This window comes from Cricetulus griseus, chromosome 3 (genome assembly GCF_003668045.3).
Source record: "Cricetulus griseus strain 17A/GY chromosome 3, alternate assembly CriGri-PICRH-1.0, whole genome shotgun sequence".
In the NCBI taxonomy this organism is placed as follows: Eukaryota; Metazoa; Chordata; class Mammalia; order Rodentia; family Cricetidae; genus Cricetulus; species Cricetulus griseus.
In genome coordinates, this window is record NC_048596.1 from 52,937,820 (window position 1) to 52,956,494 (window position 18,675).

At 52.6% G+C, this 18,675-nt stretch overlaps 1 protein-coding gene across 1 annotated transcript; it reads right to left on the reverse strand.

Moving 5' to 3' along the window:
- Nucleotides 1-2,223: 2,223 nt before the first annotated feature.
- Nucleotides 2,224-15,951, reverse strand: Rasgrp2 (RAS guanyl releasing protein 2). Its single transcript, XM_035443116.1, has 15 exons — nucleotides 15,763-15,951; nucleotides 15,045-15,147; nucleotides 14,549-14,611; nucleotides 14,057-14,188; nucleotides 13,174-13,324; nucleotides 12,818-12,991; nucleotides 12,585-12,701; nucleotides 10,183-10,464; nucleotides 9,208-9,285; nucleotides 8,875-8,997; nucleotides 8,476-8,591; nucleotides 3,858-3,999; nucleotides 3,625-3,661; nucleotides 3,089-3,265; nucleotides 2,224-2,282 (listed from the first exon to the last, which is right to left on the reverse strand). The coding sequence occupies exons 1-15, from the start codon at nucleotides 15,833-15,835 to the stop codon at nucleotides 2,224-2,226; spliced, it is 1,827 nt and encodes a 608-aa protein (XP_035299007.1). The 5' UTR covers nucleotides 15,836-15,951.
- Between the last annotated feature and the right edge of the window lie 2,724 nt (nucleotides 15,952-18,675).

An 18,675-nucleotide genomic window follows, 5' to 3' on the forward strand; every position in this document is an offset into this window, starting at 1 on the left:
TGCCCCACCCATCCTCCACTGCTCCTCCTCCTGCAGACTACACCACACATACACACACACACACACACACACACACACACACACACACACACACCAAAATGCAGAGGGACAGACAAACAGGTACAGTGACCCAATGACAATGCTCAAAACCAAGGAATCTGGGTGGGGAGGGAGCAAGGGTGACACTGGTCTCCTGTCCCTACCCTCAGCTTTTCCCATCAAGGGCAGGAAAGGTCACTGAAGCCTGCTATACCTCCCTGCCCTTCTCCTTTAGTAGGGAGGTTCCATAGTCAGCCCCTCATGGCAACTGGGCCCCACCACTTCAGAATACACCCCTCAAATACACAGGTCCCACCCAGCGTGGACATTGGTGGGAAGCATGAAGTAAACATCCTTCTGGGCAGGTACACAGGCCAATAGGGACACATAGGGAGGAAAAACCCTGCAAATACAGGCGCAGTTCCCACACACATTCACAGGTACACACACTATGTGAAGCCCAGACTTCCAGTTCTGACACATCTGAATGACAGTTGAAAGACAGGTACGTGTCCCATCCCAGACGGGCAGAGTTGAGCTCCAGGGCACACCACACACTGGGAAGAGGCCAGGAAGGGGCTAGGGGTGGGCTGGGGAGCCGACCAGGCTGCAGGGATGGAGGCAGCGGGAGGCAGGCTGGCAGAGCAGGAGCTAGCTGCTCTTCACAACACAATCGCCGTCTGTTGTTATAGCAACTCAGCCCCCAAATCGTGAAACGGATATTACAGCCTCAAGAGGGGGAAGGGCAGGAGGGGGCTGAGGACAGAAGGAGAGGCAGTGTAGGGGACTTAGTGAGGGACAGGACTAAAGCTGATCCTTGTGACAGGGCAGGAGAATGAGGTGATCCAAAATAAGGACTAGGAGGTCAGGGGAAGTAGAGTCAAAAGGCAGAGAGGGACAGGAAGTGAGGGACCTGGGACAGTGCGTTCTTCAGGGACCCCAAGACCACAGCCAGGTCTGCAGAACAGAGTGATGTGCAGGAGGGAATCGGGTGCTCTTTCTCTACCCCCAGAACAAGCCAACAGCTGCTGGAGGGCCATCCTGCAGTGTGGAAATCTGGAGAGGTAACTCCTAATCTCAGCATTGCTATCTGGTATCTTCTGACCTAGGGGCAGCCTGGTCAGGCTCTAGATCCTCTGGGTGACCACCATAGAGCACCTTCCTGTCCCAAAGCAGCCTTAGAAATGGCCTTGGCCTTACTCAGTTAGTGGTGGCACCCACCCACCCCCAATTTCTCTGTGCTGCCAGCTCAGGAGGGAAGAGCAAGCTGGGTTAGGAGAGGCCTCCGGAGCTGAGCAGGATCAATATGCATTTCCTCTGGAAGTCACTGTCCTTCCGGCTGGCAGCAGCACCAGGCCTAGAGGCTGCATGACCATGGAGCTCAGCCCCCACCCTGAGGCACACCAGTCCAAGCCTCTGGCTGTCCCCAGCCCTCCTGGCTCTCAGCTCTGCCTCCACAGCCAGCACCCTGGGTGGCCCTCTCCCTCCTGCCATGAGCACTGTCACTGGGGTATTCAACCAGGACCTAAAAGGTTCCCTGGAAGGCAGGGGAGTTTTGCTTATGGGTTGAAAACTCCAGTTGCCCCAGGCCTAGCAATTCCAGGGTGAAAAGACTCACTAGTGTCAAGGCTCAGAATTCCCAAGATTCAGGAACCCCCCATTTTAGACCCTTCCCAAAAGTTTTGTGTTCTGAGGTGTTCCTGCTTCTAAGGCCTCATTACCCAGGGGGTCCAGATGCACATGAAATTGCAACCTGTCCAACCTATGGAATTCTAGAAGTACAGTGTCTAAGGATTTTAGGCTAATTGTCCAGATTAATTATTCGGGCCTTTTTATTCCATCTGGAAAATACAAATATTCACAAGAATCTGTACAACCTTAGGGACACCAGCCCTGGCCCTGACCTCAGTGCATGCCACCCTCAACCCCCACCCTCAGCCCGGCTTCCTGCCCCAAACCCCAGGCTCCCTGCTCTGCTCCAAGTCTTTTCTCCAAAGCAGGCATGGGTCCTTGATAGTCACATCTAGGAAGAGAAAAAAAATGGAAGTTGTAAGGAAAACAACCCCCTTGTCAGAGTAGGAGCCCACCTGCCCAGGCCATTTAGATAAGAATCATTTACTAGGCCCTCCCAGTAAGCTATGCCAGCCCTCTGGCAGCTTGCACAGGGAGGGAGGACTCACCATCTTATAAGTGGATATCAAACACTCCGTCCTCCACTGTTTGCACCTCCTCTTCTCGGATCTCTGTGGAGAGGGATTCGAGAGTTGTCCACAAATCCACCCCTGGCCCCTGTGACCTCAGCAGCCTTCTCCGATCACAGGAGGCTCTCATCCCTTCCCCATCCTGGAAGCAGACCCATCCTCCAAAAATCAATTCTCAGAACGACCAAACGACCCCATTTTTGAGGCTTGTTCTACGTTTCTTTCTGCCGCAGCACTTCCCACAGCCACATCTCTGTGCAGTTTACTGAAACGTCGATTTTGTGCGTATTGCACAGTTTAGAGTCCAGCACATCTGAAGACAGACTGCAAACAGTTTTCTCTTTTGCCTTGGACTTCAGTTTAGCTTATTGTTCAGACTATTCTCAGGGAAAATAATCATTTGGCAAATCATAGTTCAGCAAACCAATCAAAACCAACAGAGACCCCAAGAGTACCACCCAGAGGTTATGGGGGAAGGGGCTTTTATAATGACAGGAAAAAAGAGAAATGCAAATAGTTCACAGAATGCCAATCCCCCTAACAAAACAGAAGTATAACTGGGATCTTGAAGCTTCCTTAAAATTAGGGTGCACTCCTTTAATCCCAGTACTTGGGAAGCAGAGCTAGCCAGAGCTATATATTAAGACCCTGTCTCAAAAATAAACTAAATTAGGGCCTCTCTCCATGGCAGCCTCAGAAAGTTGGGGGCTCTTTGGGCACTTTCTGGCATTCTTACCTGCCCAACCCTTCTTTATATACCAAAATAAAAGAACCGAAGTCTGAACCAGCCAGCATCCGGGATAAGTTTATAAGCCACAATGACACTGACTGCCTGGGGGTCCTCTTACCTGGGGGCCTGGAGCTGCGCCTGCCTGGGCGAGGCAGGGAGAAGCTAAAAGCCCGATGGTGGGTATGTGTGGGTGAGGGAGAGGGCGCAGAGCCCTCCAGGCTCACACTCTGGGCCCTGCGGCGACACTCCACAGACAGGCGGTCTTTGCACTGTTTGTGGCAATTCACACCACAAGCTGGGGGAGGGAAGAAGAGGAGCCCAACAAGGGCCGTGGGTCAGAAAACTCTTCCTTCAAGCCTGTGCTTCTCCCGGGGTTCTTTGCTCCTGAGAAATCACCCCATCAAACTACGAGGCTCCTCCCAAGTTGCTCCCTTCATATTAATTTAATACCAGACTGTGCCCTCTCCAAAGTACTTTTTCATAGGTAGCTTGCCTCACCACAGCATTTTAAAAGATAAGCCCCTTCTGTCAGTCAGGATGCCACCCTAGTTACAACATAGTTCACTTGCTGGAAATTGCCACCATCAATTTCCCTACCCCAACAGGAACTCTTCCCCCAAACCTTGGTCCAGGATTTGTTCTATTTTATCTTACCTCTGCATTTGAGGCCCTGCTTGTAGATGCCCAGGATCTACAATAAAGGAGGGGACCATGCTGGGGGGTTAAGGTTTTATAGGCCCGCAGAACGGGGCTTGGGGTCTAGAACCCAAGGTGTTTTGCGGGTTGGCTAGGGCTCCGACAGAGGTGGGGCCAGCAGAAGGGCGGGATGTGGGCCCGCAGGCCCGGGCTGGAGAGGAGGATGGATAGCCTGGGCAGCGGATGCTCACCAGAGCTTTGCAGTGGCGACAGGCAACCGGGCGTAGCGAGTTACTCTCCTGGAAGTTGTGCACGAAGCCCATGCGGCCGCCCAGCACCGAGCTGGAGCGCAGGAAGTAGGAGACCATCTCCTCCCGGCTGATGCAGCCATCCCTGGTGGACGTGGGAACACCTCAGCTCCGGTCCTCCCCTGGGGCCACGGAGGATCTCCCAACCCCATGGGCGGAAGAAAAGGTCCGGAAAAGGTCCGTGCAGGAAACAAGAGGACACTTAGCATCTACCACTAACTAGTGTGAGCTTGGCGAAGTCATTTCCCTAGGGTTTCCTCCTCAAGACAATGGGGATTCCGAAGTTGGGGTGTTGGCTAAAGAGGGCTAAAGAGGCTGGGAGTCTACGGTTCCGCAGTGTGCTTGCGCCACACCTCTGCACCTGCAGGGCACCTGAGGACTGGGACTTTGAAGAGAGCCCGGCAGCTGCTCGGCAGCTGCGCCTGTGATTCGGGGTTTCCACCAGACTCCGGCTTCTCAAGGGCCCTTTCTCATCTAGGAATGTATTTTAGACGCCAATGTGTTGTGGGCATAGATGTTAGTTCAGATCCCACCTCTAGCTGGGCATGATGATTCGTGCCTTTGATGAGAGTTCAAGGCCAGCCAAGTCTACATAGTGAGTTCCAGAATAGCCAGGACTACATAGAGAAACTCCGTCTCAACCACCCACCCAATAAAAACAAACCTCAGCTCTACTTCTCAGCCCTGTTACCTGGGGCCGTCTAATCTCCCTGTGCTTGAGTTTCCTTATCTCCAAATGGGCATAATCCTACTTGTTGCACCCCTATGTATTGTTGAGAGTCAAAAGAGAAAATTCGTACAAATGTCAAAGTGGCTAGGTGGGTCTTCAGTCACTTCTATTTTTTTCTATTTTTTACATTTTAATTTGGGATATTCTCCTCCCACTTTTTTTTTTTTTTTTTGAGACAGGCTCTCATTAAACACCCTTAGCAGGATTGGAACTTACTATGTAGACCAGGCTGGGCCAGAACTCACAGTGATCTGCCTGCCTCTGTCTCCTAAGTGCTAGCTAGTATTAAGAAAGTGAGCCATTCTGCCTTTTTTTTTTTTTTTTTGGCTCGGCCTCTTGTAGCTGAGGGTGACCTCAAACTGGTTATTATAGCTGAGTCTGGCCTTGAACTCCTCAGTCTCTCAAAAGCTGAGAGTACAGGCATGTGCCACCACATCCCACTCATCGATCACTTCTTGGTGGCTGTCACTTCCACAGCCAGCCCTTATTTGAAATTTGATGTTCTATGATATGACACTAGAGAGCCCTTATCTCAATGGGACAACTGGTGATTTGTTTTTTAAAAATGAAATATAGGCTTTAGCCAGGCAGTGGTGGCACAGCCCTTTAATCCCAGAACTCAGGAGGCCTCAAGCGGATCGATGTAAATTCCAGGTCATATGGTCTACAGAGCAAGTTCCAGGACAGCCAAAACTCTGTCTTGAAAAATGATAGGTCAATAGAGAGATAAAGAGATAGATAGATAGATAGATAGATAGATAGATAGACAGACAGATAGATAGATAGATAGATAGGTAGATTTAGATAGGTAGACTTTATATGACATATGAAAACCACATTCTCCTGGAATGAGACACAGATGAATACATAAAATCATGGACGTGAGATTTGAGAATTGTTTTGTGACCTTGAGCAGAGGGCCTTTCTACACATCATACAAATCCAAAAAGCTATCAAAGAAAAGGTTGACATATCAAACACGCAAAGCTTTAAAAAAATTTTATATGGAAAAAGACAACATCAGTGACAGACAGGAAGAAAATATTTGCAAACATACTCAACAGCAAGGAGTTAATATCCATTAGTACAGATTCTAGAAATCAATGAGAAGACGCACAAACCCAGTAGGATGACAAACAAAGAATATGAACAATTAACAGAAGAAATATAAGTGGTCAATAAACATATGAATAGATAGACCCCGTCGGGTTGGAGAGATGCAAATTAACAAAGACACCATTTTCCAAATCAACTGGCAAAACCATAGGGCTTATTATAGCCTCTGCTCTTGGCAAGGAGGCTGGGACACAGGCACTTGGACACGGCTGATAGGGTGCAACCGGGTACAACCTTGTCTGAGGTCAGTTGGCACTCTCTCTCTCTCTAACTTAGGATGTATCTGCTTTGGATGCAGTGATCCCACTTCTAGGAATCTCTCCTCCAGAAACACTGGGCCAAGGGAGTGGATAAGGAAGTGGATACAAAGACTTTCCCAGAAGCAGGACAGATAATTACAGAGCAGCTGTGGACCATCTGCATGTCCATCGGTTGGAGGAGGCACAGGTGAAGGGGTGGCCAACCACACAGTGCAGTCTGGACTCTAAAGGATGACGTAGTGTGGACACCACAGCCCAGTGGCAGAGTGCTTGCCTGGAATATGTAAGCCCTAGGTTCAATCCCCAGAACCCCCAAATAAATAAATAAATACTAATGATGCACTCCTACATGAATCCACGTGGAGAGATGGGTGTGATTTAGCAGAGAGCAAACATAAAAACAGGCCTGGGATATGGCTCACCGGTGAAGTGCTTGCCTGGAATTCATAAGGCCCTGGGTTCAATGCTCAGCACAGAAAAAAACTAAAATGTGAGCCAAGGTGGCTCATCCCTGGAATTCCAGCACTCTGGAGGCTAAGATTGTAAAGTCAGCTTGGGCTACATAGTAAGCTCCCAGCAAGATCCCACCTAGAGTGAGACCCTGTCTCCAAAAAAGTAAATAAATAAAATAATATTAAAATTAATCAAGTTTTTTAAAATGCATAGATGATTTTGCAAGAGATAGAAATCTCCCAGTTCCAGAAACAGAGAGCTTCAGAAGCCAGATGTGGTGTTAACATACAACTCCAAATCTCCTATCAGAGGAGCTCTGGGGAGGTCAAGGCAAGAGAATCAGGAGTTCAGCACCACACCTGGCTATAGAGTTAGTTCAAAGCTGGCCTGGTATATATAGCAACCTTGTCTTAAACTACTTTTAAAAAAAATGAGTGAGGGGCAGAAATAACAAACTCAAAAGAAGCTGTGAACTGGAACTGGTCTTCCTCTGGATTCTAAGGGAGCTGGAGATGAGACAGAACCCAGGGCCTTATACATGCTAAGCCCAGGAGCTGCCCCTGGCTTACATCCCAGGTAAATAGCCTGTTTTCTCTTTATGAGCCTAATAATGAGGTTTGGTGGCCAATCAACTGTCTGAGCTTACATAAGGTTGAGTCTTAGGGCTGAGGCTCCCTGAAGCTACAACCTCCAGGGTTAAGAGCCCAGAAAGAAAGAACAAAACAAACAAACCCACCCACCAGCCCAGGGAGAAAACATGGAACTGGGTGCATGTTTCAGTCTGGCCACCAGTGGGAATAGATCCACGTATAAGTCCTGTTTGGCTATGAAACACACTTCAGACCAAAATCCACATCCATTTTACATGGGTGCCCAAAAGGATGGAAGCAGCCAGGCATGATGGCACACACCTGTGATCCCAGCACTAAGGAAAATAAGGAAGGATCGCTTTGAGTTTGAGGACAACCTGAGGTAGATAGTAAATTCAAGCTAGCCTGGGCTACATAAGGAGCAAAGGGACATTAGCAGCCTTTTTTTTTTTTTTTTTTTTTTTTTTTTTTGAGACAGGCTTTCTCTGTATAGAACAGGCTGTCCTCAAACTCAGAGAGATCCTCCTGCCTCTGATCCTCCTCTACCAGTGCTGAGTTTAGAGGCCCTACTTTTTTTTTTTAACACTTGCTTACTTTAAACACTTTATTCATTGGGAATTTATTTTACTATGTGGATTTTGCTCTTACCATAATTTTTGTAATGTGGGAACAATAATAATAATAATAAATTTTTTTAGACAAAGCTTCATGTAGCCCAGGCTAGCTTCAAATTTGCTATGTAGTTGACGATGACTTAAGAGCTTTTGCCTCTCCTGCTTCTTTCTCCCAAATGCTGGGATTCCAGGAGAGTGTAACTATGCCCCATTATATAGTACTAAAGATAAAACCCAGGGCTTCTTGCATGCTAGGCAGACGCTCTACCAACTGAGACTCATTCCCAGCCCCCAAACCACATATTTTTGAAATACAGGTCACATTTAAAAATAAATCAACCTGGGATGGACTGTAGATTTTGACTGGGCTTTTGTCATCTCAGCAAATATGGGGCATAAACACCGTTACGGAGGGCACATTTAACCTGCTTCAGAGAACCAGATGTGTTTCCAAATTGCCAGCATATGAATTGTGGATAAGCAAGTGGGTGCTGCTAATTACGGCCTTTCTTACTGTTCATTAAAGCTGGCTACCCAGGGGCTCAACTTCCCCACACTCTTGGCAGCTGTGAACTCCACAAATAAAATAGTGTTCTCTTTGCAAGGCTCAGGTGGGGCTCCCCCATCTGTCCAAACTAGCAAGATAATGCTATCCCTCCATGGCTGGCAGCTTCCTCCCACTCCAAAACGTCACAGCCGCACGGGCAGCTCCCCAGGCAAGGCAAGGCCTTGCTCTCTGTACACTCAAGGGGAAGTGGGTTGATGCCTTCCCTCTACCCCGCCCCCCATCCTCCTCACTGGTTCTGGTCCAGGTCCCCAAAGGCGCTGAGATAAGGGAAGTTGCCCCGGATGATCTGGAACTCCTCTTGTGAGATGTGACCATCCCCATCGACGTCAAAGTTCCGGAACACAGACTACAGATGAACACACAAGGCCAGGAGAGGAGAGAATTAAAAGGAACATCTGAGCCCAGTCTGTTATGAGGAGTATCAGAGATGCCTCCCATGTCCCTTTTCAGTCCCTGCCTCATCAACCCATAATGCAGCTATCCAGCTATACTCTGTGCCTCCTAGGGGATGGTCAGAGCACTGGCCATCAGATACGGCACTAGTAGTGGCTCCCAGGACCAGGCTTCAGAGAAACTAGCTTTATGGACCCCTGCTTCTACCAGATTCCCTTGGCCTCCAGGACTCTCACCTCCACCATCTTCTCAATGTGCTCTGCCACCAAGGCTTGGTCCAGCTTAGGCTTGGCAACTGAGGTCCACTCTTCCAGCACAGGAGGTCGGGGAGGCGGAGTGCAGCTGGTGGGGCTGGTTGGCTGTGGGAACAGTCAGGTCTGAGCCAGGGCCAGAGTGGGAATGAAGCTAAGGCTCCAATAAATAGAAAGAGAAAGCCTGCCCAAGGCCAACCCCACCCCCAGGATTCTACTGTCAACCAAGTAGGTGGGTGTAGTGGATGGAGAATGTTCCTTCTGTCCTTGTACCCTGGGATTCTCAAGTGCAGAGTGAGGGGTGAGGGGCTCCCTTACCGATGACTTGGAGCGTGGCTCACGCTGCAGGGAAAGCTGGTACAGCTCATCCTCCGTCTGATACTGATCCAGGGACACCTGGGACACATAGGTCTGGTCATACCCCCAGGCCCCTGCTTCCCTCTTACATAGGAGCTACAAACCCAGGGACACAGGACTACTTACTATTCTGCCCAGAGCCTGATGTGAAAGCTAGACTCAGGACAAAGGCCAGCTTAGAAAACACCCCAATCACTTCCATGCCAGCCAGCCCACAGAGCAAACTTTAAAAACAATGCACTGCCAAAATATCACAAGCCATGGAGTCAGAACCAGGTCTAAAGACCTTCGCCCAAAGCTGGGCATGGTCCCTGTGATCCAAGCACATTAGAGGTTCAGACAAAGAGATAATCATGAGGTCAAAGTTAGCTGAGGCTCCCTAGTAAGTTCATGTCAGCCTGGGCTACCAAGTGAGATCCTGTCTCCAAAAACTAAATTAATAAATACTAAAAGAATTTCAGTCAGGAGCCAGGATCATGTTAGAAATCACCCATGTCTACAAGGTGGTGGTGGTGCATGCCTTTAATCCCAGCACTTCTGAGTCAGAAGCAGGCGGATCTCTGTGTGTTTGAGGCCAGCCTGGTCTACAGAGTGATTTCCAGGACAGCCATGGTTACTCAGAGAAACCCAATCTTGAAAAAACAAAAAAGAAAAAAGAAATCACCCATGTCACAGCTTAGTCCCACCCTTTGAATATAACCCAGTCAGGAGCTCAAATCAGGACCAAGAACCCAGGCCCAGCCTCAGACCCAGCCCATGGTACATGCAGCAGCCTTGAGATCAAACCACAAGCCTGTGTCTCAGCGAAACTTTGGAACCACCTCAGAGTTCAGTACAAACCCCAGAGCCCAAGATTAACCTCAGATTTTTGTTCAGAACCCAGCAAGCCTACAGTCATAGCAGATGAAAATGCAGATATTGTCCCTAGCCCCTCACCGTGAGCAGACTCAGCAGGTCAGGGTTGGCTTGCACTGGTGGTCGCAGGCTGGTCACCATGGCCAACTCCTCGAGAATGCTAAAAAGTTGCCTCATCTTGGCTCCATTGAGCCTGGTTCGACCTGGGTCCAGCCAGTCAGGCAGTGCCAGTTGCAGGGCCACCAGATCCTTGAGGTGAACACCCAGGATAGGGAAGCGGAAGCCTACACAGGCTGCCAGCCTTCGCCGGTAGTTGCTGTAGTTGCCAGTGGCTGTCACTAATTCCGTCAGGCCTTCCCAGAGCTGGAGGAAAGGTCAAAATGTCACTCACACACACCACTCAACCATCCTCCCACCTCAGCCCTAGAACAGTGGGAATGGACGGGAGCAAGGTCAAGGATAGGAAAAAAGGTCAAATCCTCCTGTATTGCTCTCTCAAACTCCAGGGGTCAGAGCTCATAGGTTATGAGTCCAAGGAAATGACTATACCAGGGCTGAGCATTTTTCAACATTTAAGCACAGGCCTATTAGCGGAGAAAGGTGTTACGAGACAGGGTGGGTGTCTGGTGGTTGTAAATTGTGGAAAAATTTAAACCGAGCATGGCCACATAAGCCTGGAATCCCAGCAGTGAGGAGGCAGAGGCAGGTGGATCTCTGTGAGTTCAAGGCCAGCCTGGTCCACATAGGGAATTCCACCACAGCCAGGGCTACACAGTGAGACTCTGAATCAAAGAAAGAAACAAAAAGAGAGAGAGAAGAGACAAAGACAGAGAAGAAAAGAGAGAGAAAGAAGGCTGGCAAGATGGCCGAGTGGGTAAAGGCCACCAAGCCTGAGGACCCCCGTTCAATCTCCAGGGCCCATGTGGTAAAAGGAAAGAGCAGACTGCTGCCAGTAGACCTCTGAGCTCCACCCAAGAGCTGTGGTGTGGGCACACGCACACACCCACATATGGGCACACATACACTAAATAAACTAATCCATAAAAAAGAGACCCCTTAAATGGTCAACAATAGTACAGATTTACAATAACATGAGACAACGGAAATGAGTAATTGCCCCAAACAATAGGATGGAGAGCTTCTTCCAGCCAGGTGGAATGAAAGGGTCTGAGACAAAAAATCACATGTACTCTACCCAGAGGAGGTTGGAAGCAGGCAACAAAAAGCCCCAACATTTTGCACTGGGATGCAGTAAAGCTAGGAAGAAAAGGAAAGCCCTCATCATAGAGGTCCTGACCCCTGTTGCTTGAGCAGGGGTCACCTTCAGGTCACCTTATTATCCTTTAAGGAGCAGCAATGTTTTCTGGGCTCTGCTCTGTCAAAGCCCAGGATCTTCAAGTGCACACTACCCCTGAGCACACTCCAGCCAGCATGCTTTTCTTTTTTTAAAGATTTATTGCTGGCACACACCTTTGATCCCAGCACTTGGGAGGCAGAGGCAGGCGGATCTCTGAGTTCGAGGCCAGCCTGGTCTACAGAGTGAGGTCCTGGAGAGCCAGGGCTACACAGAGAAACCCTGTCTTGGAAAAGACACACACAAAAAGGGACTTATTTTATTCTATGGGATGTCCTGCCTGTATGTGTGTACGGGCATCATGTGAATGCCTGGTACCCTGAGCCAACTTGTGGGTGCTAGGCACTCAGCCTGGGTCCTCTGCAAGAACAAGTGCTCTTAACCATTGAGACATCTCTCCAGACCCCAGTGTTTTACTTTTTAAACTTTATAGTGGTTTTCCCCCTTTATTATTATTTTTTTTCAAGGCAGGGTCTCATGATGTAGCCACATCAGTAAAATGTGTGCCATGCAAGCACGAGGACCCAAGTGTGGGTCCCTGGCAGCCACATAAAATCCAGGCATAGTTGTATGCATGTCTCTAACCAAAGCACTCAGTGGGTGGAGAAAGACAGATCATTGGAGTTCACTGGCCAGTTAGTCTAGCCAGTTGGTGAACTCTGGGTTCAGTAAAAGACCCTATCTTAAGATAGACTGGGCCTGGAGAAGTGGCTCGAGGTACTTGCTGAGCTTCCAGAGGCCCTGAGTTCTGTTCCCAGTACCCATGTCAGGCAGCTCACAACTGCCTTGTGACTCCAGCTCCAAAGGAGCCATCTGATCCCCATGGGCACATGAATATATGTGGCATACACACATACCCATAAATAAAATAAGAATTTTAAAAAGATAAAATGGAGAGAGTGACAGAAGAAAACAGATGTCAACCTTAGTTCTCATGCACACACATACACTGTTAAAAAAATTAGCTTTAGGACCAAGCAGGCCTGGAGACCCACCACTGCCATGGGCATTGTACCCCCTCCAAGCCTCAGTTTCTTCAACTGTCACGCAAGAGCAATTGTGCCTAGGCCCCAGCACTACACTGGGAAGGCTGCAACTGGGGAGCTTAGGCCCCTCCCAAACCAGGTACCTTGATGGTCTCAGGGCTGACATGGCTGTGGGTCTCCTTGAGGCGTGAGATGGAGCTGTGGCTCAGGCCTCCAACAACAGCCATCAGCGTGTTGAAGTTCTGCAGCTGCAGCAGTTTCTGGGAGGCAAATATGGAGGGGGAGGCAGTGTGTCACCCAGCCGCCCTTCTGGAGAGAAGGGGAAGGGCTTGGTGGCCACGGACGGGGAGGCTGGGCATGCAGGGAAAGTGGGCACCTCTGCCACATGCACGAAGTGTGTGATGACCAGCGCCCGCTGCGTGGCTGTGGGCTTGCTGAGGATCATGAGCTGGACCCACTGTGAGACGCTGTTGAAGAGGGAGATGAATCGCTCCAGGACAGGATTGTCTACGGTGCAGCCGTGAGTCACAAAGCTGTGATAGTCCTGGAACTGTGGGCAGGTGGACTTGGCCTGAGTGCCCTGTTGGCCTTTCCCATTGCTACCAGCCTTGCTCACCCTCCCACTGTCTTAATAATGGAACCACCCAACCATCCCTGGGAGGCAGCCTATCCCAGAGTCTTAGCCCTTTCTCAACCCACACTGCACCCCAACCACAAGCCTTCAGGCCACACCAGGATCTTGCAGAAGGACCGATACTCCAAGTAGGTGAGATGCTCTGCCAGCTCCATAGGTTCCAAGTGATCAAACAACAGGGACATCTTGCGCTTTTTCTGTTCCACAGGGTTCCGCTGCGTCACCTGCCGCTTCCACTTGTAGGTAGGGCTGGGGGAGCAGGGGTAGTGAGCCCTGTGCTGGAGATGTCCCCTGCCTCCTGTGACCCCACACTCAGACATGCCACTCAAACTGACTTGGGACCAAAACAGTAGGAGCCACCATCCTAAGTCTAACATTCCCAAGCCCCAGCAACTCCTTCACATGTTCCCTCACCGTGCACTCAACACACTGATGGACAACTGTGCCAGGCACTGGGGTACAGAGATGAGCAAGACACGGTTCCTGCCCTCCAGGAGCTCACAATCTACTGGGGGAGACAGACACAGAAACATGCCATCACCAAACATTGGGACACATGTTCCCAGGGCTCTGGGCAGGAGTCTGCACAAAGCATCTTGGGAAAACACAGGAAAGAATGGCAAATCCTGCCCTGGAAGAGTAGCACACCCTCACCACGCTTGTGCTGAGTCTGGTGAGAATGGAAGAGACAGGGCAACAAGAGCAAGTACCATGGAGAGGAACGATGCAGGACACAGACAATGGCGAGTGGACCCAAACAGCCGCAGTATGAAGTGTGTGGGATGCAGGACAGGAATGTCAGGCTGGCCTGACACCACGGAGGGCCTTAATAGCTGGAAGTGTTTTGAAGGTGATAGGGAGCCATGGAAGGTTTTAAAGCAAGAGAGTGACGTGACCCTCACTCATTCAATTGAACAGACATTTATTAAGCACATATGGTGTAGGATGCTTAGTGCCCCCAAGCTCCGCCCCCCCACGCACACACTCTCGATGTCGATGAGGCTGCTGTGCCTTCGGTTCCCTTCTTGGTCTAACAGAGCTTTCAGCTCTTTGATCTGCTCAGCCAGCTCTGGGTTCAGATCAAACTCTGCTGGGAATGCTGAGATCCAGTACCTGGAGGAGGGGCAGGCAGAGTCAAGTCACCTGAGGCAGCCCTCCTTCCCTCACCATCCCCCAGTGGGCAAGGGAAGGAACTATTAGGACTATATTCACCTCAAAGGAGAGGTAAAGTATCTCCAAGTATGTTCTGTTCCAACACCCACCCATCCCACCCACCCCCGTCCTCCAGCGCTTTCCTTCTCCATCCCCAACCCCAACACACACCAGCAGAAAATAACAAGACCAGCAGCACACCTGGACAGCGTCCACTGGCAAAACCCTCATGGTCGGTTCCCTAACTGCTGTCCACTCCTGCCTGGAGCCCACCTGAAGCTTGAGGAAGCAGCAAGAGGAGGGGCCAAGGCCCAGACTCACCTAACCAGGTGACACGTTTTCACCTGTAGAGAATTGGAGTTGTCCTTCCGGGATTGCTGATAGGTAGAGCAGAGTTAAGGACAACAGCATGGAACCAAAGGCCAGGACTAGGAGCAGAGGGCACGGCCTGAGAACCCAGGGGGTGGGACTCTAGCAAAGCCTGGGTTCCAGGAGGATTGGGAGACGAGGATGAGCACTGCGGGAGCAGTCATTGATGGATTAGAGGGTAGTACTCCACTGGCCTAGGAGAGGGGCAAGAAGTCGTCCCTGAACAGAGCAAGACCTTAGGGCAGAGCCAGGGCAAGGCCTAGGTCACAAAAGAGACCAAATCCTGAGCTAGGTACAGGGTAAAGCCTAGGCCCTAGGAGACAGGACGGTGTCTCAATTGTGGGATATAGGCAAGGCCTGCACTCGAGGCTCTAAGGCCCTGAGCAAGCCACTCAGGATGAGCTCTTGGTCCCGACAGCCGGGCCTCAGTCATGCCGGCCAAGGATATATGTGGAGCAGTTTTGCAGCCAGCTGAGAGGAAGGTATGTACCAGGGGTGCATCATGAGAAACATGCGCACTAGCTGCGGATCTCGCACCTTTCCGGAGTCATCTGCTCCAAAAGTCAAAGAGAAGGCGGCTGACCCTTGGTCCGGAGGCTCAGATAGCTCAGCCTAGTCTGTAGTCTGGTGTCAGGTCCCTGGGTCTGCATTCCCGACCCCGCCCACCTACTGCTTTTCCTAGCACTCCTAAGCCAGGAGGTCAAAGTTGAGAAAGAAGTCTGGGTGGGCAAGGGGTACCACAGGATCCAGGAACTGGAGGAGGGGAGGTTGAAGAAAGCCCATAGTCCAGAGGGGAACCAGCTGGGGCGGAAGGAGCCTGGGTTCCCCGGGGTCAAGAATCCAGAGGTCATTTCCTGAGTGCTGGGGGAAGGGGCACCCCTTCACCAGATAAACCAACCCCCATCTGCCGGAAACAGTTCCCAGGCTAGAGATAGAGAGTTCCTCCGGATTCCCCAGGGAGACAGATAATGTCCATCCCAGGTCAGAGTTGGGACCCCTGTCTCCCAATTCCCTGTCGTCTGGATATAGGGTATATTTGGGCACACCTCTGCAAAGAAGAGGGGCCTTCGTTAAGTGGACTGCAAGATGGGAGCCTAAGTAGGTCCTGGCCAGGGGTCTGCTTCAGGCTCGGGCTGGGTGTGCCCCTCGTGCTGCAGGCAACTCACCAAAGGCTTCGATGCAGCCTCGGAGCAGCTCCTCTACCGTGCAACCCTTGTCCAAATCCAGAGTGCTCGCCATGGCCTCCAGTGCCGATGGGCTGGACCCAAGCTACGCTCCGAAAGCCTCCCACTGGGCTCGAACCCTGCCCTTGTCCCGGGAGAAACAGAGTAGGAGTCAGCGGAGGCACCCGGGGAGCGGCCGGGCGCACAGGAACGGGGCGGAGCAGGCACGCCCCCTGCTGGGCAGGGGCGGAGTTGCCTGCTGCTGCCGCTCCCGGGGTTAAACGGTCCTGCCCTGGGATGGTGCAACCTCCTAGTTGGGAAATGGACTAGCCGAGAGGCTTCCGGCCCACCCGCGGAGTAGCGGGAAGGTAGAGGGCTCTACGAAAATAAGGGACGAGGCAGTACCCCAAGGGTTCGATGGTGTCCCAAGCCTCCTGGCGGGCCCTCCTCTCCTCTAGCTTGCTCCCCACAGGCACCTGCAGCACCCCGCAGCTCGGTTCTGCGCTCCTCCCGCTTCCCCTCCCTTAACAGCCTCCCTTCCCCCGCAGGGTTATTTTGGGAACCCAGTGCCTGAGGGGACCTCGGAGGAATTTCTCCCTGGGTTGGGAGGAGGGAAGAGAGAACCCAGGCGTCCTGCCCACATCGTCCCCTCCTGGGCTCCCCGCGAGTGGGAGGCGGGGCCATAGCATCCCCCAGGGGCTTGCCCTTAGGGAGGAGGGCCAGAGCGGAGAAGAACATTCCTGGGGCGGGGGTGGGGGTAGCCCACCCCGGCGGGAGGGTGTCAGTGGGAAGCCAGGGCCTGGGAACCGCGGGCTCCCAAGCCACATGTATGAAGGTCCCAGGGATGCCAGCTCTGCCCCCCCAGAATTGTCATATATCTCCCCAGCCTGGGCTCCTGACCTCCCACCCGCCCTGCTGCATAGTTAAATTGTGCGTGAGAGCACCAAGTAGAGTGCCCAGAAGGGGCCGCTAGTTCCATGGGGGAGGCCATGGCCTGCATGACACCATTAAGTAACCCTGTCACCAGTGGGGGCTATAAGCACCCAAACAGGGACAAACACCCATTCTCTAGACAAGTTATCTGCAGGAGGCCAATGACCTACATTAAGAGCAAGAAGACCCTTCTCACACACACCAGGGTCACAGACACTCACTACCCGTCCTGTCACACACAATGGCACCCACACCCCATGCACACCTGCAATAAAATTCCTCAGCCGCACATACCCAGGTCCTTTACTCCAGAATCCAAACCCGCACGCGGTTCTCCTCCCAGACCTTCTGTTCACTTAAGCCAGCCCAGCCTCTGATCCCTCGGCCACAGTAGCTCTGACATCTGTACACGTGTGCACACACGCAAAGACAGTGTGCATCTCCACCCATGCACACTCCCACACATGCACATAAGCCCGTGGCGCACACACCCATTCTGCCGCCCCTCCCCCCTTCAACCATGCTCCAGGACACGCAGCCCCAGCGCTCGGGGTTCCTCACACTCCTGGACCTTGCCAGAGCCTTGCCCCAAAGAAAGGGACCTCGCCCTACACAAACTCCCCCACATTAGGGAGTCCTCCGAGGACTTCTCAGAGCCATTCCCTCCTGACTGACTCAGTTGCTTCTGAGCTGGGTGACCTTGAGAATCATTTGGCCTCTCTGAACCTCAATTTTCCCATCTGTCAAATGGGGACTTGCAGGGAAGGGCCTGGTAGAGATGTGTCAGGATAGCACCGGTGTGCCAAGGACTCCCCCCATCCCGCGGATGGCTCCAAGTGCCTCAGCCCCTCTGCAAGCCCTGTGCTACCCAGGACCGGGTCCACAGATTCCCCACCCACCCGCAGTCTCCGCTGGCCTGCCCCTAGGGGATCCCAAGGGACCGCGCCCTCTATGTTCCATGCCCCGCCCGCGCGCGCGCGCTCGCTCACTCACTCTTGGGACCCGCAGTACAGAGCCCGCACCCTGCCACCTCCGTGCGCTCCCGCCCGCCGGCCTCGCTGCGGCTGCGGCTCCAGCCCGCTCTCCGCGCCACGGCCCAGCGCCCGCCGCCCCGCCCCCTCCCCGCCCTGCGCCCCGCGCCGCGCCGCGCCTCCTCCACCGGGGACTCCCCCTCTCGCCCCGCGCGCGTTGGGCCCTGCAGCAGCTTAACCCCTCCCCTGCCGCCCCAAAGCGCGTAGCCGCGGGCGGGGGGCTGCGCCACTGGTGGCGTGGGGACCTCGTGCTGCAGCCCTCCCCCACCGCGACACCCCCGGGCTCTGCGCCCCGCCTGGGTGTCGCACGGAGGAAGCCGGGAGGGGCAGGAAGCGGACTGCGGTGGGGAAGGGGCGCCCCGCCCAGCCCCCCGTCCCGGGTTCCTGTTTTCGAGACAAACCGTTCCCACGAGGTTCACCCTGCCCGGGCCCGGGCGTCTTCCTGCGGGTAGTGGAGGCCCAGGCCTGGTGGAGGTCGCGGGCGTGGGGCTGCGGGTCCTTGTGATGGCCTGGGGGAGGGGCTAGGACAAAATGCGGGCTGTTTTTGGTCGAGTGGAGCCTCATGGGGCGAGGAATGAATGAACGAACACGCGGCTCCCTGGGGACCCAGGCTCGATGTCCAGAGGTGGGGCGATGGGCACCCCACTGGGCCAGAGGGAAAGGGGCATCTGCAAACTGAGTGGGTCCTCTCCACTTTCGGAACTGGAGGCCTGGATGCATGGGCCCAGGCGAGGAGGAACTTGGGAGGGGCAGCCACAAGCAGTTGGGGTCCCTCACAAGCTGGCCTAGGGAATAGGTAACAGTTTCCGGCCGTTTAGACTCACTGTGAAACCCGGGGCCCCAAAACCCCTTCCGAGGATTGCCCCTCCCTGCCTTGGGCGAGGGAGGCAGAACCTCCCCTACACTTCAGTCCTGGTAACGTGAGACTCAGAACAGGCGGTTTATAGGCCTC